This window comes from Fusarium mangiferae, assembly GCF_900044065.1.
Source record: "Fusarium mangiferae strain MRC7560 genome assembly, contig: FMAN_scaffold001, whole genome shotgun sequence".
Lineage (NCBI taxonomy): Eukaryota > Fungi > Ascomycota > Sordariomycetes > Hypocreales > Nectriaceae > Fusarium > Fusarium mangiferae.
Genome location: NW_024573921.1, coordinates 1,037,719 through 1,057,734, shown reverse-complemented (window position 1 = coordinate 1,057,734; position 20,016 = coordinate 1,037,719). Strand labels below are relative to the sequence as shown.

General features: G+C 47.0%; 6 protein-coding genes across 6 annotated transcripts; 3 read left to right on the top strand and 3 right to left on the bottom strand.

Annotated features, from left to right (window-relative positions):
- Window positions 1-440: 440 nt before the first annotated feature.
- On the top strand, window positions 441-1,483 carry FMAN_00853 (uncharacterized protein; the record flags this gene model as incomplete). Its single annotated transcript, XM_041828187.1, has 3 exons — window positions 441-560; window positions 615-680; window positions 734-1,483. The coding sequence occupies 3 exons, from the start codon at window positions 441-443 to the stop codon at window positions 1,481-1,483; spliced, it is 936 nt and encodes a 311-aa protein (XP_041676186.1).
- An 818-nt stretch (window positions 1,484-2,301) lies between these two features.
- Window positions 2,302-2,653, bottom strand: FMAN_00852 (uncharacterized protein; the record flags this gene model as incomplete). The annotated part of the gene is made up of 2 exons (XM_041828176.1): window positions 2,302-2,525; window positions 2,593-2,653. The coding sequence occupies 2 exons, from the start codon at window positions 2,651-2,653 to the stop codon at window positions 2,302-2,304; spliced, it is 285 nt and encodes a 94-aa protein (XP_041676185.1).
- Window positions 2,654-8,115: 5,462 nt separating this feature from the next.
- On the bottom strand, window positions 8,116-9,670 carry FMAN_00851 (uncharacterized protein; the record flags this gene model as incomplete). Its single annotated transcript, XM_041828164.1, has 3 exons — window positions 8,116-8,239; window positions 8,290-9,092; window positions 9,149-9,670. 3 exons carry the CDS (start codon window positions 9,668-9,670, stop codon window positions 8,116-8,118), a joined length of 1,449 nt encoding a protein of 482 aa, XP_041676184.1.
- A 2,116-nt stretch (window positions 9,671-11,786) lies between these two features.
- Window positions 11,787-14,302, top strand: FMAN_00850 (putative sulfate permease SutB; the record flags this gene model as incomplete). Its single annotated transcript, XM_041828153.1, has 2 exons — window positions 11,787-12,759; window positions 12,813-14,302. 2 exons carry the CDS (start codon window positions 11,787-11,789, stop codon window positions 14,300-14,302), a joined length of 2,463 nt encoding a protein of 820 aa, XP_041676183.1.
- Window positions 14,303-15,179: 877 nt separating this feature from the next.
- FMAN_00849 (uncharacterized protein) lies at window positions 15,180-19,008 on the top strand (the record flags this gene model as incomplete). Its single annotated transcript, XM_041828142.1, has 8 exons — window positions 15,180-15,251; window positions 15,301-16,064; window positions 16,122-16,161; window positions 16,214-16,637; window positions 16,696-16,868; window positions 16,915-17,523; window positions 17,577-17,996; window positions 18,052-19,008. 8 exons carry the CDS (start codon window positions 15,180-15,182, stop codon window positions 19,006-19,008), a joined length of 3,459 nt encoding a protein of 1,152 aa, XP_041676182.1.
- Window positions 19,009-19,280: 272 nt separating this feature from the next.
- Window positions 19,281-19,959, bottom strand: FMAN_00848 (uncharacterized protein; the record flags this gene model as incomplete). Its single annotated transcript, XM_041828131.1, has 2 exons — window positions 19,281-19,882; window positions 19,956-19,959. 2 exons carry the CDS (start codon window positions 19,957-19,959, stop codon window positions 19,281-19,283), a joined length of 606 nt encoding a protein of 201 aa, XP_041676181.1.
- Between the last annotated feature and the right edge of the window lie 57 nt (window positions 19,960-20,016).

Sequence of the window (20,016 nt, the reverse complement as noted above, 5' to 3'; positions counted from 1 at the left end):
AGTGGGATTGAAGGAGAAGAATAAATAAAGGAGAGAGTCAGGATCACAATGCATCCTATTTATAATGAATGAAATGGGATCCAGGCAGCGACAATGATTCACAACACGTGACTTGTGGCTTCCTATGAGATAAACAATATTTCACTTAATTACTTATGTAAAGTGAGGCCCTTCTTTCTTTTCAAACTTCCATTGTTTGTCGGGTGCCTGTGTCAATTCGAGGTATTCGAGCCATCGGTGAACGACAGAACCCGGCTTGAACAGCATGTACCCAGAGGATACAGAATATTTCAGCTCTGCCATCGACAATACACCCGGCGCGGCTCGTAGCCTTTAAATCCTCTGCTCACCTTACAGCATCTCATCTATCGACAATATCCCTGGCGTGGATCGTGGCCTTCAAATCATCTACTCGCGTTGTGTCATCTCATTCATCGACAATGCCCTACGTATACAAACCATCGATCTTGAAAAGCTTAGGCATCCCGACATGGGAACAAGTCCGGATGATGGGCGCAGAGGGACTGCGCGAACAACAGCGCCGCCGTCAAGAGGCAGAAGTCAGTATCATCACAAAAGTTTAGACAACAACCTTTTACTAATTTGGTTACCAGGAGGGAATTCAAGCTGGGAAGGAAAATTCCGGTAAACAAAAGGACTCACCTGAATCACCTGCCAAGGTAAGGGCGCTTCTTTCGAGTACAGGATATTCGCTGACCAGGTGGATCTTTAGGAACCAAGAGAGAAGTATGATGGCCCCATGCAGGGAGACAATCAAGGTGATACCTCTGAAAGTGATACCTCTGAAGGCGGTGTCTCCATCAAGGACGATGATGCCCTCGAAGAACAGCCAAAGGGTCAAGCCAAGGAGATGAAACAAGTTCGATCTATGGTTGCTGATTTGGAAGTGGGTGTGGATCAACTCGAGAAACACACTGATAAACAAGAGGGCCTTAAGGAGACACATCTGGAAGAGGTAAGAAGGCACAATTCTTTGTTGACGTCCTCCATGGAAGAGAACAAGAGCTTGAAGTCTTCCACCCTCCATCAATCACCAGCTGGTGTGAGTCCAGTCGCCACGACAGGTGGTGAGGCTCCTGAATCCGTTGAGGGTGCCTCTAGCGATGGGTCTAAGCCATCTACCTCTCAAACTAGCGACTTCAAGACGGCAACTTCTACTCCTGAGCCTCTGAGTATCCCGTGTGGTCTATACGGGACTATCAATGCTGGGCCTAGCATTCCTCTCGATGGACGACAGGAATCGCTTAAACTCAACGCCTCCGCTCAATCGTCCCCAACTCCCACACCAACACGAAAATTCACCGTCGGTGGTTTACCCAGGTCCAACACGCCCAGGATGCCTTCCAATCGTTCATCCTTATTCGACGACCGTACCTATGGCAAAACTGATCCAAGACGGAAACAGCACAAAGGCAGGCCGCCTGTGACCATGAAGGAAACGTCCAACAAGGACGGGAAGTGAATCAGAAGAGTACAGCGGCAAAACACCTGCGATTGGGCAATGATATTCGGCCTCGAGTTGAGATTTGGGCGGTAAGAATCGTATTGGGACGATGGAGCAACTGTCTTAGAGCTTAGGTAGTTAGAACTTGCAGTCGAGGAGCGGTATAGCAGATTTCGCCCTCCACTATTAGCCAGCCGAATTGAGAAACTTTTCATCTTGACTCCGATAGCACGGCAGATTCACGTTTGCCTCCTATCCTCACTAGCTTTAAGGAAGTTTTTTTACTCTTGAATTAATGCTATGATGTTACTTATGTTTTGAAGAGTATGAAGAATGCAATCCATATAATATGGATCTCCCATCTAATATGAACTCTTATGTAGTTACCACCACCTTATTCAGAAAAGGCACTTAGATGCTGAGAGTGTCTCTCCATAGATGACAAATTACAAGAGTTTGATGTTATCAAATGGGAAATCAATGGGGGCTTCTGGCTAAATTTCTCTTCAATAATTATACACATACCTAGTCAAGACAGAATCACCCAAGGGGCCATGTTATCTTAAATGCTGCATATGTTCTTATGCAACGAGTATTCAAAAGGAGGAGGCTATTCCGGATCACTTGGAAAGAAATTTCAATTCCCTCCAGCCCCATAAATTAATTGCGAATTTGACAATAATCCGGCCAAAAATGACCACCCAAAACTCAGAAATGGTGGATTGAATTATCAAGCCTAGCTTCTCTCAAACCCGAGGCTCTGAACCTTCTGAATCATCTCCTCCGACCCCTGAGGCTCACAATTCCTGTTTCGCGAGCTTATAAACCTCCGTGGACTATTCATCGCGTTTCTCTGTCATTCCTTCCAGCATTTTCAGCATGTGGTCCATTGCTGCATCGGCACGTCGTTCTAAACGCAGATCGTCCCCCCAGGCTTCGACGCTGCATACAAATGCATCCCGGGCACGCTTCTTGTCTTCATCGGTAGAATTCCCTGCGTCCAAAACCGCCAGTAATTTCCCAAGACATTCTTCTACGTTCTTGGGCAGTAAACCAGGAACTGAACTTTCAGAGTTAGCGCATTCTTAGAGAATCCTAAGCGGTCATCGTCCATCCAGAATACTGACCTGAGGAGTTCTGGTCTGGTTTCTTGGCGGGAGTAGGCTTGTCGCTGTTCTTTTGATCCATGTCGACTATCGATGCGCAAAGAGACGTTTGATGAGGGTAAGACTTTTGAAAGTTGAGGTATGCACGCCCAGGTGACGGTTTGAGGGCAAAGAGGTATATTATAGTATAGGAAGGTGTCCAGTGTTAAGTCTCTGGTAGACTTATCTCGGTGGTAAGTTAAAAGGAGGAATTGTTTTGTTTCTGCCGATTGAATTTATCAATTAAATATTAGATTGCCGGTGCCTGGCAGTGATTCACTGCATCTTAACAGCCTGGTCTGGTGCCGAAGAGTCCTGGGTATTCATGTATTTAAGGGGCATTCAATTTATAAATTTCATTCCTCAATTATTTATCTCTAATAACCCTAGTTTGCCCATCGACGTCAGTACCTTTTCCCAGTGTTCCAGAATATTTACTGATTGTGATACCAGCGTGTATACCTAAACTGAGACAACAGCCACTTATCCTTGAAGTTATCCCAAATCTAGTTTACACCCGGGTCTGTCCTGAATTTTGCCTGTGCATCGCCGACATGGAAAATCTGCTACAATATGAAGGCTGCGATGTCGATGAGAAGCCGGGCACCATAGCATTGGCTCCCTGGGCCCGTCACGAAGCCAATCGTCGCTGGGCTATTATCACCCACTCTGTCACCGACATGAACGCCCGTGTAGCACATGAGATAACCTATCATTGACGAACTGATGGCATTCATAGAGTCAGGGTCCTATCAACTGGGTGCCAAAGAGTTGGAGGGCTTCGTATGGGAGCGCGACTTCTACGATTTGGAGAGGGGCGATGCGGACTCCATCACACAAGCATCATTCCACCGCTCAACCAAGATTAGTGGTAGATTTCTTACCAAGTGTCGTATCGCACAGGATGGTCAAGATCACATCATTCCTCAAAAACGAGAGACCGCCACAAGGTCGTGGCTGAAACCATGATCCGAGTCATTAACAAGGATCAGGATGAAGCTGAGGTTCTCTTGGAGGTTCGCGAGTTCCAATAATTGACTGCTGAGAAGCTTGGAGTCAATTGGTGAACCGGTGATGGTGCGTTTCGGGGTGGGCCAAGGTTCGAACAAGAAAACCTCAAGATCTCTTAACGACATCAAGACTTAGGATCTATATCCTAAATTATGCAAAGATTTAGGCAAGTTTAGGATAACAAGATGGGTCTTTAGACTTGTAATTCCAAGTTATACTAAACTTACCTAAGGTTTCTTGCCGCTGCCCTGATGCGTGCAGGAGTCATCAAACCGTCATTGTCAGAGAAATACAGGCACAGAACATCAAGAACACCATCTCACAGCACATAGTCAACACTATCAAAGATTTAGATGCGCCTGTGCGCCCAAGGGCTTCCCAAGTCCCGGGAGATGAGCGCAATACGCCTATCTCGTCTGATGTTTTTAAAGACCTGTATCATTTTTTTGATCAAGGTATTGTGACTCCCAAACCAAAGTGGAGGGCGTCGCCTCAACGAGAAGCAAGCTGCTCGAACCTCATGGAGAGCCCCCTCAGGATTCGGCAGATACAAAAAAGAATGTTTCAAGTTCAAGGGGCTTGCAAATATATTGCACCTAGGGAAGTTCTTGTTCGAGGTGAAACGAGGAAAGGGGCCGAAGAAAAAAAGAGCATAGAGTGAGCGAGAGGACAGCGACTTGGCGGAAACTCAAATAGAACTGCACAACATCGAACGATGTCGAAAGAAATTGCACCATGGATCCTGAAGAATGCCGGAGTCAATACCATTTCTGATGTATGGTAAAAGAACATTCTGGCCAAGACCGAAACGATCCCCCAGGACAACATCGATATAAAAGACCGCGAGAAGACTTGGACTGCTAACTCTACGAATGATGAAGCACGTAGGCCGTATAGGCGGAGATAATTTGACACCATAATCCAAAATACAAAAGGACGAAGGCAAACTTAAAGTAATTTAGTAGGTCTTTAGACTTATTGCCTATCTGTAAGCTGTGTTAAACCTGTTTGAATCTTTTCTTCTCTGTTTCAGATAGAGGTCTTAGGGTCGTGTCTTGTTCCTTAGGCATAATAAGTAGCCCGACATTCATCTGTTAAATTCCCCGATTTGATCTTCGTCGAGATTCACAGGGTCAAGCGAAGGAGCTCGAACTCTAGCCAACTTCCAGAGACTGCTGCCAGTCGATTTGGGAGGCTATTGCAAACACGATCTCTTAAGGAAGATCAATCCCGCTCGCCTTCGAATCATTTTCTGGGGGCAGAAACTTGGCAATGAAGGATGCAAACCTGAACTAACGTCGTTAGAAGTAGTTAGGAAGACCTGGCGATCAATGAAACCAACTTTTATGTTCACTTGAGCAATATTTATCGCTGCATTATGGTAACAGTTGAAAGCTCGAAGGACTCTGTTTAATCTCTCCTGCGTATGTCCGAGGTGAATTTCTTCGAACCTTTGCGTTAAAGGTAACTCTCTCTATTTCAAGAATTGAAGTGTAGCACTGTGATGAATTTCTGGGTTATTGCACCACAAAGTTAGCTCTTCGTAGAGCTCGAGTGGTATTTCCAGAGCTCTGGGGCGAGCGACAGGAAGGTTTGACATGGTAATAGCTCTCGCAATCGTGGGATAGCTCTGATCCAGAACCTGGAAGTCTGAAAAGAAAGAAGCTTGACTTTGTGAGAAAGAAGTTACCAGCTCGTGGATGTGAGAGGAAAGAAATATCAGAGTCTAAGACGAAATCTGTGGTGAATAGGGAGACTATGAACGATTTTCTGGTTGTCACCTCTTGTCACCTCTTGTCAGTGATTCACTATCACTGACGCCCTGGAAAGTGATTGAACCTGACCCTGGCGTCGGGTAAGATGTTCAAAGAGGATCTTCCCTCACTTCTCATTTCTTCTTTCTTTCATCTCTCCATCTCCAGGCTAAGAGACTTATCTCTAGTAGGTGGCTGCCTGGTATTCAGTCTTCTTCTCCCCTCCCAATTCTTTTGTTTAACTGAAACTCGACAGAGCATTTCTCTTGACAAACTGGACACCAAATGTATCACCTGTGGCTATACTATACGTAAGTATTGACACACGGCTTCTCTTTCATGACTCGACTGACTTTCAAAGGGCCAGCCTCGCTTTACAATCCACAGTACTCCCCTACCAACGCCAACGTTGAGTGTGAGCATATTCTGTTATTCCAGGCTATCTACATAAGCCATACTAATCAAATGCAAAGTCGCCATGGCTGATCCAGCCACTATCACTTCCGTCGAGTGGTAGTCCCTTATGAACAATGAGACCGCGACAGAGGTCGAGTCAATCAATCCAGCGTCTTCGTTACTGTCTTTATGTACGTCGGCATTTGCAGTATACGACGAGACGGGTTCGCCCGATCTTGAGGGGACTCCTCACGGCTACACAAATTGCAAGAGGCTCTTCGAAGCCATGTGCCCTTCTGGATGAGAAAGAAGGGGGCTACTGGGAGCGTATCCATCAGCTTGGGCAAGGCGAAATGGAACAGCAAGATGCCCGCAGACTACTCGAGGCCTACAAAGTGAGTGCGTTTCTGCGAAGTTTCTTGGTGTCCCTTGATCTAACTGTCAGTAGAAGTTATGGCCAAATACAATAAACTTTTTCGCCGAGAGAATCTTGACTGCGAATGCCATCATCCAATTCAACAAGGGCCTATGTATGGGGGTACTCTGGCACCTAACCTGCCTTATGTCGCACGTTGATCTTCCAGTTTTGTGAGATGGCGTCCAGGATGACATTCGAAGACGACAGTTTGTTACAATCAGCCATCCTAGACGCGTATGAGATAACCGAAGGAATGATGGGCAGTCCATTCCCCACGGTCAACAAAGTATTGACACTAAGCGCAGATACAACACTGTACCTTGCGTCAGCCAGAGTGTCATACGACGGTCTCATTCTAAAGTCACTCGATAACACGATTGAAAGCTTTCATCTCAATTGTCCAACGAACGAATATGACACACCAATCAGCTCTGCTAGACTGATTTCCGAGCCTGCAGAGACATCAAATGTTCACATGTCAAGCGAGTTGGTGAAAAATAAGATTCAAGCAGACGCGATGAAAATGATGGCGCCATTGCGTTCCTGGCGTGATTAACTTTCCAGGGACGACGATTCCTGTCACCATAAACAAGTTCATGCGGAGGACCACTGATGCCATTTGATTGCTGAAGCACCAGCCAGAAGGAAAGAAGAGTCTAGGGGGCGTTGGGAAATTTGGCATTGCGGCATTACACAGGTCGTTATGTCCGCTTGCCAAACGGCCTCAGATGTTTTTGTTTCGGGAGATATGCATGACACAGGTAGCATCGGAGTCTGGCTAAGCTGGGGAACGGTAGCTATATTTAATGGGTTTTTGCTGTTTGTATTATATATAGCTGGTTTCCTCATCTCTCGACATACGTTACCGGTCGCTGGCTGTCTGTGCCTAATGACAAGATTGCCTTCTCCCTGCGAGTTGCTGACTATTTTGAAATCATCGGAGAACCATTGTAATATTTCTTAGCTTCGTAAGTAAGTGTGTCATGTAGTTCATTTGCGGTGCTATACGGGCCATGCTGATGCTCATATATGATTTTCTGTGGTTGGTCATTGGGCCAGTCTTCTTTCGAGGTCGATTTCTCTCTTATGTATGCCTCCTCAAGGCGTGCAGGCTTTACCCACATTATCCGACTTTGTCAATTGCGTCTGGTCCAGCCCTCGGGGAGCAAGAAAACACTGGACCTTAATATAGGGTATCAAAATAAACTCAGCAAAGAATATCCTAAATTTAGGTAAATTTACTTAAGTCTTTTTGCCATTTAGGATCAAGGGGCTGAGTTTTCTTTCCTCCCCTAGCCAGCACAGGCCCCGGCCAACAGAGAGTGGCCATTATGCTGTGTCAACGGAAGGCGTTTAACAAGGTCGCAGCATTGCTTATACTTAGAGGAAAGGTCATTGATGACCTGTGGGACAGGATGTTTGGTACTAAATCTACCACTGGACTTGGTTATGCGGTAGATGATGCTTATATTATAGAGTCTGATCGCCCTAAGGAATATTAATGGTTAATAGATAACATAACCAATCGTATTTTCATTCATTCATCCTAGAGCATTCGTCTGTCGGAACCCTCTAATACCCGTTGAAACCTGCTCAAGCCCATCTCGAGCATCATTATAATACCATCCATCGTTCCATCATAACACGTTTCAATAATCATAAAAAAGCATAAAACATAAACCAGTTTTGGGTTTGACAATATCGCCTGAATTAGTGTGTTTGTTGCAAGACCCTGGAACATCTTCATAGGCTGCTGGGTAACAGACGAGTGGTTCGAAAGAAACCTTCCATCCGTGTGGTAGTATGCACGTCAGTTTAAGTTAGTTTCGCGACCAGACCCCTGGTCAATTATGTTGTGCCCTTGCATCGCTAGGAGTGGCCACGCCGCTTGTAGGTCAATCCAGAAACACTAAGGTTGTGCCATATTTAAAGAGCGTGAGAAACGATCTCTGCATAGACATCGTCGGGTATCTTCTTGATAATGCCAATTGTGACGGATTTGACGAGATCAGCGTTAAGCTGGGGGAAGGATCTTAAGACCTTATTTGGGCTATTTGGAAATCAGCAAGTATTTGAGTCAGGCTTTCGAATGATCCTTACCTGGGCGACTGAAGAATTTGAGTCCGCATAATTGTAAGCTGCGCGACAATGCAGACGATATTGAGATGAGGACCATAGGCGAACAAGAAGTCCCACAGTCGTAGAACCTCGGGAAGCGGTGGTGTACATGCACAAAGCGTCAGAACTGAAGGGAAAGCGTAGATCTCAGCCGAAAGGCCCTTCGCAGTAAGGTACATGCTGAGCTTGGGATCAACGATAGCAAGGACCTTATCAACCAGTGCAAGGCCGCGATGAACGCCATCCATGGCACCGCGAATATAGCCCGGGCATTCTCGAGTCAACAAGGAGTGGAACGCAACGAATGCTTCTGCTTCACTCCGAGCTGCGTAAAGAAATGGTGCTGCCAGAACGTTCATACCCTGAACATAGGTGCCGGGTTCTAGAGTCGCAGCGCCTGCGCCGGATTCAGAGCCCTCGGTCGTGAGTGTTAAGGCCCGCGCGCGACTGCGAGCAGTTGGTGATGACGTGCTTGTGCCTGACTGAGAACGACCGGAGACGCTACTACCGCCAGGGAGTGAGGCTCGGCTACTACTAGGGCGGCTTTGGCGTTGTTCCTCACGCGCGTCGTGCAACTTCCACGCAATGGCGTTAAGTAAACGAATCAGACTTGCTTCACTGACACGGCGGCGGAAGAGAGGGTCGGTCGTAAGTGTGCGGAAGGTGTCGTTGCGGATCTTGGAGTAAGCCGGCGAGGCTCCTCGGTGGATAAGGGCGAGGTAGTCATCGGTCGACAGGATAGGAGCGTCCAGGAGGACGAGCCAGACGTATATTCTCAATGTTGACTACCCAATACCGCTGTTAGTGCACCATGCTGGGAGTACTTGAACAGTCCTCTTACCATGCCATCCTCAGCACTCTTGACACCTTCATCGATAACCTTCCACCGTGCGCTTTCCAAAGCGCCCAAGAAATCACCATCTGTTGGGCCTTCGCGGATAATTTGATGAAGAGGTAGATGGCCATGCGAGAATACGGGTTTCTTACTCCCAGCACGCTTGCTGGCTGTGACAACATTCATCTGGTGAATGAGTGGCGGGGTGGCATCGCTATTAGCGCGCCCGCGCTGAGGTGAGCGATTGATATTCTGGGAGAAGCTGGGTGTGCCTGAAGCAGCAGGAGGCGCTTGTGACGGTCTTGTAGGTGAAGCATTGCGCTGGGTGTCGCGGTGGCGTTGCTGGGAGATGAGCGAGGGCGTGCCTTGCTCGCGAGCGCGGGCTCCTAGAGTGTGCGCAGATTGAAGGCGTCGAAGGGCGCGATGAGTCCGCGGCGATGGCGGGGCCTGGAGTTGTGTTGTAACCGGGGCGGGGAGTGAGGGGATGGCCGATTTGAAGGTAGAATTGGAGTTCGAAGACGGCTCCATGGTTACGATGCTTGAGGAGAGTTTGTCAAGCCACGATCAAAGGGGTTGTTAAACGACAATACATGCGAGAAAGAGCCAGATAGCCGAGTTGATGGGGATATTAATTAGGGCTGATGACGCTGAGAACAGGTTTTAGTCGTTCGGAGCGCTGTATTAGATTAGCGGGGAGGCTGGAGGCTGAGTTGAAGTGTGAAAGGGACGTGATGTGGATGCAGGGACAATGATAAATCGTGTTGGTTTCGCGTTCTTCAATTAACCTCTACAACTAAGACCTATTGATATCTACCTATCTTGCTCAGGCTGATCACTATCATCAGTTGTTCTGATAGCAGATCCTATAAACTTTCAGGCGATATATTTTTACATTCGATAACTCGTAAGGCTGTTTGGCCTCTTACTTTAGACGTCCTGGTGTCTGCCAGCCCATGACATTAGGAATACACATCATTTATCAAGAGGTTGGGTTTCAGGTGTGGTATTTTAAAGCCGGATCGGAACTGGATGGACCGATTCGCCGATTTATCAAACACTTAGAGACGGATGTTTATGCAAGCAAGTATTGGATTGGTAGGTTTAGGTACTTACCTACCAAGTTACAGATACTACCTTACTTTTAGCATGCAGCAAGTTTTTTAATTTAACTAGTCATCTAGGCGTTGACTCTGTATGATTTTTATGTTTTTAGATTGTAGCAAACTCCGGAAATTGAAGAAAGACATTATTTAGGTAATTTACATAAACTAGGTAAGTGGGTAGGTAATTCTGAGTAAAAATTCTCAAAGTTGGATAACTTCAGGTTTCTTGATCTGTTACCTGCTTTGTTAATAGCACGACCTTAGGTTCTTTTTCCTTTTACTGCATTACTTATGCCTTGGTTATTATGTAGTGCTTGCCGATTAAGAAGATGTCTTAAAAGTCTATAGTATTAGAGATGTAGGGAGGACGGTACCTAGTTGTGGAAGCAGGTTGGGGTTCTCTTCTAAAGTAAGAAGAAGATCTAGGTAAGTTTAGGATATATTTAGTAGAACTTTTAATTAGTGAACATCAGCATCCTACTCAGGTTTAGGTCTGAAGTTGGTCTTCTTGCTCTATTTTACCGACTTACCTTAGGTATCATATCAAAGAGAAACTGTCATTGGTGTATGCTCGACGATCATTCACAAACTTATTGTCGCAAATCTCGGAACATCGCTAGTTGTGTCACAATCTTGGTTTTCTGACTTGGGACTACAGGATCTCAGACGTGGGGTTTGATACACTTATTTTCCTGATCTTGTTACGCTATTGCCGTGAAAGGGAAAGTGGCGATTGCGACATCGAAAAAACACCCATTTTTATATCATGCTGAATGCTCACAAGCTGACCAAGCGCCACACGACTTTTGCCATTTATTCAGAAAAAGATGGAGAATCCGCTGAACAGAAGCCACGACAACACATTCTGCCCCTCCATGTCTCCTCTCCACACAATGCCGATTACCGATGGCCCGGGGATCACTAGTTTCACCGGGCTCATCATGAGTCTTACCACTCTTTAAATCCAAGATCGAAGCCCTTGCCGCACCACAGCACTGGTCTTCTTCGACTTTACAGCCTTCTTACTTTAGCTTTTGAAGTAATCAGGTTACACAGTTATTCCAGCTACAACGCATTAGATTCCTGTTTTACTGTCTCCCAATTTTGAGAACTCATTATCCCACGTTGCAACCTCCAACGATTATGTCGCCTTACACCCCACGATATTCGTCATCGGCCTAAACTGAGACCCCAGACCACAAGATCAAAGATCAACATATTTGCTATTATCCTATTTGCAAGAAGAATAGTCCTAAGCCAGCTATTGTCAACCATACGCCTTCTTAGACAACTCAGACCTCCACGCCTCTAAATGAATTTGGTTACCTGCAGCTGGTCCGGTGATCACTGACTGCTTCACTTCAGAGCAGGTTTCACATCATTAGAATCAGAGCTGACAGACACATACGAGCGATGGTTCTGCCTGAGCTAGCGACCGCTTTATATTGAAAAGAAGCTAAAGGGCGAGGTCATCCTTGGCTGCCGTAGTCTGGATCTTCTCTTCAAAGGAAACAGATTCTTAACACCAACCGATACACATGATGCTAGGCCACACAAATCCGTTGGGCAAGGGGGTGGCTAACATTCTGGGCATCAAACTCGAAGACCAAAAACAAGGCCTACAAGCTGAGATACCAAGCAGTTCATCCGTCGCTTCAGAGCAAAGGCACAATTCGTTCTACGAAACTGAACCCACATCGTCGGAATGGATTAAAGAGCAAGTCCCGTCGAAGGAGGAGGTTGTTGCATATGCAGCTTCATTATTCCCATTCGCTTCCTGGATCAGCCACTACAACATGCAATGGTTTGCGGGTGATTTGGTCGCTGGTATCACCATAGGTGCTGTAGTCGTTCCACAAGGCATGGCGTATGCTATTCTCGCAAACCTGGAACCCCAGTTTGGCCTCTACTCGTCCTTTATAGGGGCGCTGATCTACTGGATATTCGGTACCTCCAAGGATATATCTATTGGTCCCGTTGCAGTTCTTTCGACTGTCGTTGGGAATGTTGTTCAGGATGTCCAAGATTCGGGACAAAACGTCCAGGCCCATGTTGTTGCGTCAGCGTTGTCAGTTATCGCGGGCTTCATTGTCCTCGTCATCGGACTACTAAGGTGCGGATGGATAGTCGACCTCATTTCCATCACCTCTCTCTCAGCTTTTATGACGGGCTCCGCCATCACAATTTGCGTCGGCCAACTACCAGCACTTCTCGGTCTGTCAGGATTTTCGAACCGAGACCCCCCATACAAAGTCTTTGCAAACACGATCGAACATCTCGGAGAAGCAGGTTACGATGCCGTCGTCGGAGTCTCAGCCCTATCGATCCTATACCTTATCCGTCAAGGTTTCACCGCTGCGGCAGAACGATATCCAAAGCATAAAAGACTATTGTTCTTCACAAACACAATGCGTACGGTTTTTGTTATTTTAGTGTATACAGTAATGAGCTGGGTCCTCAATATGCATAGAAAAGACGATCCGTTATTCAAAGTTCTAGGGGTAATTCCAAAAGGTATACTCAACCCAATCCATCTACTTTGAGTCAAAAAACTTACAACGGAAAAGGGTTCCAGAATATTGGGGTCCCAAAACTAACGACGGAGCTCATCTCGGACTTTATTCCATATCTACCAGCTACCGTTATCGTCTTGCTTGTTGAGCATATGGCGATTTCCAAGTCGTTTGGGCGTGTCAACAACTACACCATCGATCCATCTCAAGAAATGGTTGCCATTGGGATGGCTAACCTTGTTGGTCCATTCCTCGGGGCATATCCAGCTACAGGCTCATTCAGTCGTACTGCGATTCAGTCGAAAGCTGGCGTACGAACCCCCGCTGCTGGGATAATTACTGGCTTGGTGGTTTTACTTGCAACGTACCTATTGACCGCTGTCTTCTTTTATATACCAAGTGCCGCTCTTGCGGCCGTCATCATTCACGCTGTGGGAGATCTCGTCACACCTCCCAACACCATTTATCAGTTCTGGAGAGTTTCACCGATCGAGGTGTTCATCTTCTTTACCGGTGTTATCGTCAGTGTCTTCGCTCAAATAGAAGATGGGCTATATGCTACCGTTCTCCTTTCAGGAGCTGTGTTTATCTACCGTATCCTGAAGGCCAAAGGCAGGTTTCTTGGCAAAGTCAAGGTTCATTCGGTCATTGGCGACCATGTTATTGGTGATGATCACCGAAAGGTTGTTGGGGAGTACGGCACAATCGAGGATTCCGATGTCTCTGCAAGAAATGTTTTTATCCCCCTTGGTCATGGTGATGGCTCGAACCCCGAAGTTGAAGTTGATCATCCATTACCCGGAATTTTCATCTACCGCTTTTCTGAAGGCTTCAATTACCCCAATGCCAACTCCTCTCTGGACTATCTGACCGACTTCATTCAGTCCAACACGCAACGCAGCAGTCCCGAAGCTTTTGAACGACCAGGCGACAGGCCGTGGAATAACCCAGGGCCGAGGAAATCTGCAAAACGTCCTGTTAATTCAGATCCAGACTCTGCACTTCCAACATTAAAAGCCGTCATCTTGGATTTCAGTTCTGTCAACAACGTTGACATCACCTCGATTCAACGACTGATCGATATCCGTAATCAGCTCGATTCATATGCCTCTCCTGACGGTGTAGATTGGCATTTTGCTTGCATAAATAACCGATGGTCCAAGAGAGCATTGGTGTCAGCAGGGTTCGGAGTCCCATACAAACCCAACGAAGGCATAGCACCTCGAAGATGGAAATCCATTTTCAGCGTAGCGGAAATCGGAGGCAAGGACTCTGCTGCAGCAATCGCTCAGGAGACGGACCCCGACGAAATGACACCAAAACATATGGATAATACAGACGAAGAGCCCTTGATTGGAGGATTTTCCTCGGTAAAATCCTATGGCTCAGTGTCATCAGGAGATCTCGAGAAGCAGAAGCGAAGAGGTGCTGTTGTTCATGGCCTGGACAAACCACTATTTCATGTAGACTTGACAAGCGCGTTGCAGAACGCAATAACTAATGTGGAAGAGAGGACGATATCAAGAGAAACAGCACACGATTAACAGCTGGATGGAGTACGGATAGACTTACTGACGTTTCGGCGCATAACACGAAGGGGAAGCATTTAGCGAGCGATTATTACCACTATGTTTACCTAGAACAGTATTTCGTAACGAGATCATGAGATTATGAGATATTCTGTCGTTTTATTATTTTCTTTTAATAAACCCCATCATGCTGATAGTATTGCTTCCGGATTGGAATCGCCTCTTCTGACATGGTCACAGCGCCTCAACTAATCGTTAATAAGGTATTGGATCGTCATCATGTACTACCATTGAGGTTTCCAAATACCTGTTACATCAGGTGTCAAATATAAATCCTGACTAGAGAGCCGACAAATTGGGTTTTTAAATGTCCTACGTTATGTGAGCATTCTTTTCACTTCAGATTATACCTGTAAATGATCTGCATCTCCTAGCCACTATTGTATTGAATCCATGTTAGTGGTCAGGAGCGGCAGCTAGTGCTTATTATTAGCATCCATATTAGATGCTAATTGAGGCCTCGGGGAGCTAAAAAGAAAATCCCCAGTATTTAATCAAGGTGCCAGCCCAAATAACTTATCCAAAGATCTACTAACATTAGGCAAGGTACTACTAAAGTTGCTCAAATATATTCTAAACTTGCCTAAACTTTCACCTCAGGTGCGTGTATGGCCTGAGTCTTCTCTCCTCCCCCAGCTGAGTTACCTGTAACTGGTAGGTAGGTACCTAAATGGTTGGCACAATCTCAAGCGATAGTTCCTATTTTGCGGAATCGAAGCTCCTTTTGTAGGACGACCACAAGTGGGGAACTCTTCGTGTCCCTTTTGTCACTCGTCTTCACTTGAGGGCAGCGTACACGTACTCAGTCTTGTTGAATTGGTGAGACTGCTTCATGGCCGACTCTTCTCGCCCAGGTGAGGGTCGTGGTCATGTTCGTTGGGGGCGCATAGAAGAGCATTACCTGGTGTGTATAATAGCTATCTCACCATCGGTACTTGACTTACAACCAGCAGGATCCTCCGCGGTCTCGCAGGCGAGAGATTAGATATCCCATTGGGCGAAGTACATTCGAGAGAGCCGATGTTCCTACGGACGGGGCTCGTGTTCCTAATGATGCTCAACGGGTAGCCAGGACGTCTTCTCGGTGGTCTACAGATGACGTTCCGGTACAGACCTTCACTGAGTGGGAAACCTTTGCTGAGCTCCCGATCCAGGCTTCAGCTTTACCTGATGGAGACTATACTGAGTCTCCACCCCCAATTGAAACTTATGGCGAGGATGAAGAAGAAAGCCCGAGACAGAGGCAATTCTCTTATGACAGAGTCAACTATGGCCATCGCTACAAAAGCCGGTCAAGATCACCCATTCACCCACGCTACAAGATCCCGGGACGTGAGGGATATCTGTCTCGTGATGCTCTCTCGCGCACTGCAGGATATAATGGTGACTGGTATTCTAGAACAAGGGGCGGGAGCCTTTCAAGCAACGAATATGATCCTTACGATAAGTTCGATTTCTCATCGAGGGCCCAGTCGATCACAGATTCCTCGAAGGCAGACGATTCTGATGCCGAATCTCCTGAGTCTGAAGAGACAAACGTTGTCATGGGGCCTTCCAGCCTCATGAAGGACGAGTCAGCATCTAATTCACGCTCTCGGGTGACACTTGTTCATTCTTCGGCGTATACTGGGAATGCCGAAATGGGTGGTTCTCATGCAGCAGTATTAAATCTTGTTCATGATCCCAAAGGACAGAAAAGTCCTCTATTCCGCTGGCTGTAAGGATTTTTAAACTACTCGGGGGAATAATATATTGTTGTACTAACTTTGACCAGCCATGTTCCCCAGGACGTGATGAACTTTGAAGATTTCTGGGTAAGCCAGCTTCTTCATGTGCATACGCTTTGAAGCTAACGATTCGTATTAGGTTGAAATTAGCCGGATCTCCGGATTGACAGAGCTGGAGAAAAAAGCCGTAACGAGGCTTCGTGCTGATGTCAAAAAGTCGTGTGTGAAGTCTAGGACCAATCCTAAAGGTGCCAAGGTTGGATACTTGGATCCGAAATACATCGAGGTACCATTGAAACCACTGAAAACCGAGGCGATGTCGTCCGGTTCGGTGTCTGGCTCAGCACGGTGGATTTGTATTCCCTTCTTCTCACTCGAGCAGTACTCTGGTCTACTCGCAGCTACCAGCACATCTCTTTTTCCAGCTCAGACCTTGCTGCAAGTCCAGTACTCCCGAAACACTGTGGCAAGGGACATGGAACAAGCGGTGGTTCAGCTGGGAATCGCAGAACGCGGAGAGTGCTTCCATGTGTCTCAACTGTGGTGCCTTGTCATTGACAACAGTAATTACCCCTTCGCTGATTGAATAGGAAAGTCACTGACGATTAAAAATATAAAAAGGCTTAATAGTAACATGTGGGACGATGACTAGAGACGATTTGCTCGGCCAAGGGCTTGAGATTAAAGAACGCCCATCTCGTGCTATATTCAATGAATGCAACGGCCGAATTTTGGTAGCATACGGCGATTCGGTTGTTTGGTCGTTTGATGCCGATGAGTGCCAGACGTGGTTTGTAAGTCATACTTCCTCGTCCAATGACAGATCTGACACTATACCAGGCATTCCTATCCAAGTTCCAAGCATTCTGGCCTAAAGTTCCAGAGTTCTGGTACAAGGATCAAGCCGTCACAGCAAACGCATGGCCCAGAATACTCAAATTGGCCTCGGCCGTCAGGGCGATGTCACTTAAGATCACCATGAAGCTGGGCTCCAAGCCTGACCCTCCCCCACGAGCCATTCTGCGGCCAGATCCTCAAGCTCTCACAAGTACGCATGGTGGAAAGGGCAAACCAGGGATACAGGAATTTGCTCATATGTTGTCCTTGGCGACATGGGATGGCAGAGGTCCTCAAATCCAAGTGACTGGTTTCAAGCTCCTTGAAGCTCAGCTGGATGCGGCTGAGACTTTTTTAACATGTGATACAACCTATACGGATCGGAAGGCATACAAGACCTGCAAAGAAGCTTCGAGAAAGGAGTGCTATGACTATCTGGTCGAGTTATCTGGTCGAATCGAGGAAGCTGAGAATGATTCTTTACGACGTGCATACGAGGAAAGGGTAGATATCTTCAACGCTGTCGATATTGTTTATAGCTTCTTTTTACCCATGAATTTCCAAGGCCCCATGGTCGGAAAGTTCTGGGGCGCGGTCAGATCTATAACTGAGGTAGGTTATAGGCAGAGATTCTCTATGGTAAGCGTGCTAACCTCAACATGAAGTTAGCAATGTTAGATGGTAGGCCGGTTTCTGACATCGCCGGTAGCCTCCGGGTTTCTCTCAGAGACTTGACCCGAAATCTCCTCGCACTCCAAAATCTCGTCATTCATTCATCGGATCAAGAGCGAGCTGAAGTTGAAATGCCGCCCGAGTTCTCCAAAGCATGGCTTTACATCACCATGGCCATAGTCTATGGCTCTAAAGACGACCCTAAGTGCGATGATCGGATGAGAAGGGCCGAAGAGCTCATCGCTACGGGCTCTAAAAAGCTGGTCCAGGGATTCGGTAACAACAATTTGCTAGAAAAGGCTATTGTATTGCCGCTTGAAGTGCTTTCACTCATCACAATGGGCCTCTTGCAAGATCAGGTCGGCAAATCTGATGACATATGCGATACTTACTCTCAGTATCTTGGCTCTCTAGTATGTTTCAATGCAGATAACGCCAAAAACCCGGGTCGGTTATTAACATGCTCAGGATCATGCAATCACGTCGAAACCCTCCGACAGGTCCTTTCAACATCAGCTCGATCTAGTACAACAAGAGCTCGTGGCCGTCAAGCGAACACTCTGGAAGCAGAAGTCGCTTATTTATCGACTACGAAAGTCTCTCACCGCTATTGATACAGAAGACATTGTCATGAGTCAGATTGAGCATGAGATCGTCTTAAAAGAGGCAGAGAAGCAGTACAACGACAAGCGGTACTACTCAGAAACCTTGCCGCCGCCTCACTCACAACGTCAGGGCGAGGACTATAATCGAATTGTCCCTGTTTCTTATGCTCAGGAGGTTGCAACTGTGAACGACTATATGGAACTGGATGATGACTTCCTGTTCGATATGGCTTCATCTTCAAAACTGTCTCCTACAGATGCGGGAGGTTTACGTGGTCTCTTCTTCCTTGAATGCTCACGCCTCATCGAGCAACGCGAGTTTGAGTTTCGACGTTTCAGCGATTTTTCTAAAGACCTCGAGCGAGCGATTACATATAAGATGGACTTCACGAGAGACCGACAGGAGCGGGCCATCTATGCCTTCACCCTAGTTACTATCATTTTCTTGCCCATCAGCGCGGTTTCGAGTATTTTCGGCATGAACACGACTGATGTCCGTGATATGACCTACTCACAGTGGCTGTATTGGGTAGTTGCTATACCAGTGACGGTTCTCGTCATTGTTCTAGGACTCTGGTTCATGGGAGAGTTAGGAAACCTGGCCCGATGGTTATTTGGGCGACCAGGAAAGGGGATCTATGGCGAGCCGGCAGTCATATCACAAACAGTCGAACCGACATATTGGGCGGTTCCCCCAACCACTCAGCTGGGCGCCCAACCGGCAGAGTATTCATCGCCACCGTATGAGCCGAGGCGTAGAAGGGTTCAGACTCAAGCAAATTACCCTGCACGCCAGAGTCGCATCTACCGATCACGATAGGTGACCTGGAGGCGAATAGTTAGCGCCTTTGCGGAGAAGTGCTCAGCTGGGGTGCAAATATTGTAAATTTTTAGGTCCAAAATGATTACAAGTTCGAGTTTCTTGACAATATAGGATATAGTTTAGAAAAAGTTTGCTCCAACTAAAGACACTCAAATTTGCCTTAACTCCTGGACAAACACTATTTAAGAAGAAACAGAATCATCATCAATCATAATACAGATAAGGCCGTTACAGAACCGCCCATTCATAGCCATGCAAGTACTCGCTAATCATCGGTAGTACTCACGCTCACGGTCTGTAATACGGAGCCGTACTCTATCATCCTCAATCATCCGCCTGGGTGGTGATGGAGGTGAATATTCCCGACGTCGAGTTCCCTCAACGTACCGGAAGGTTTCATAGCGAGGCTCAACTTGGACCGGGACAGGAACGGGAACGATCCTCTCACGCTCGATGACGCGCTCTCGATCGTGATCATATGATGAGTGGTGGCTGTGCCTGCTTCGGGATCGAGACTTGGGCTTCTTCTTTTTCTTGTGTGGCTCAACGTCGACCGCAATGACCTCGATAGGCTCCTCTGGTGGTGGTGAAGGGGGTCTGGGCTTCACGACCGGAGGAGGCGGAGGCTTGGGTTTCTCAACTGGAGGGCAAGGTGGAGGAGGCGGTGGTTTCTGGACCACGGGAGGCGGCGGTGGTGGTTGAGGTTGTGGAGGTGGAGGTGGTGGCAGCGGAGGTCTGACAATTACTGGAGGTGGTGGAGGAGGAGAAGGTTCAGGTGGAGGAATTATTCGTGTTACGCGATGGCTGACGATGCCATAATCCTGCTCCGGGTGCTGGAGATAGAGTCGTTTCTTCTCGTAAGGTTTGGTGACTGTTGCGATGACGTCAGTGACGGTCGAGTTTGCGATATGGCACACGGCAATGTGCAGCGATAGAAGACATACCCATCTTGTCGGCGAACACAGATATAGCTTCAGCGACAACAGCACAATGAAATGCAAGCAG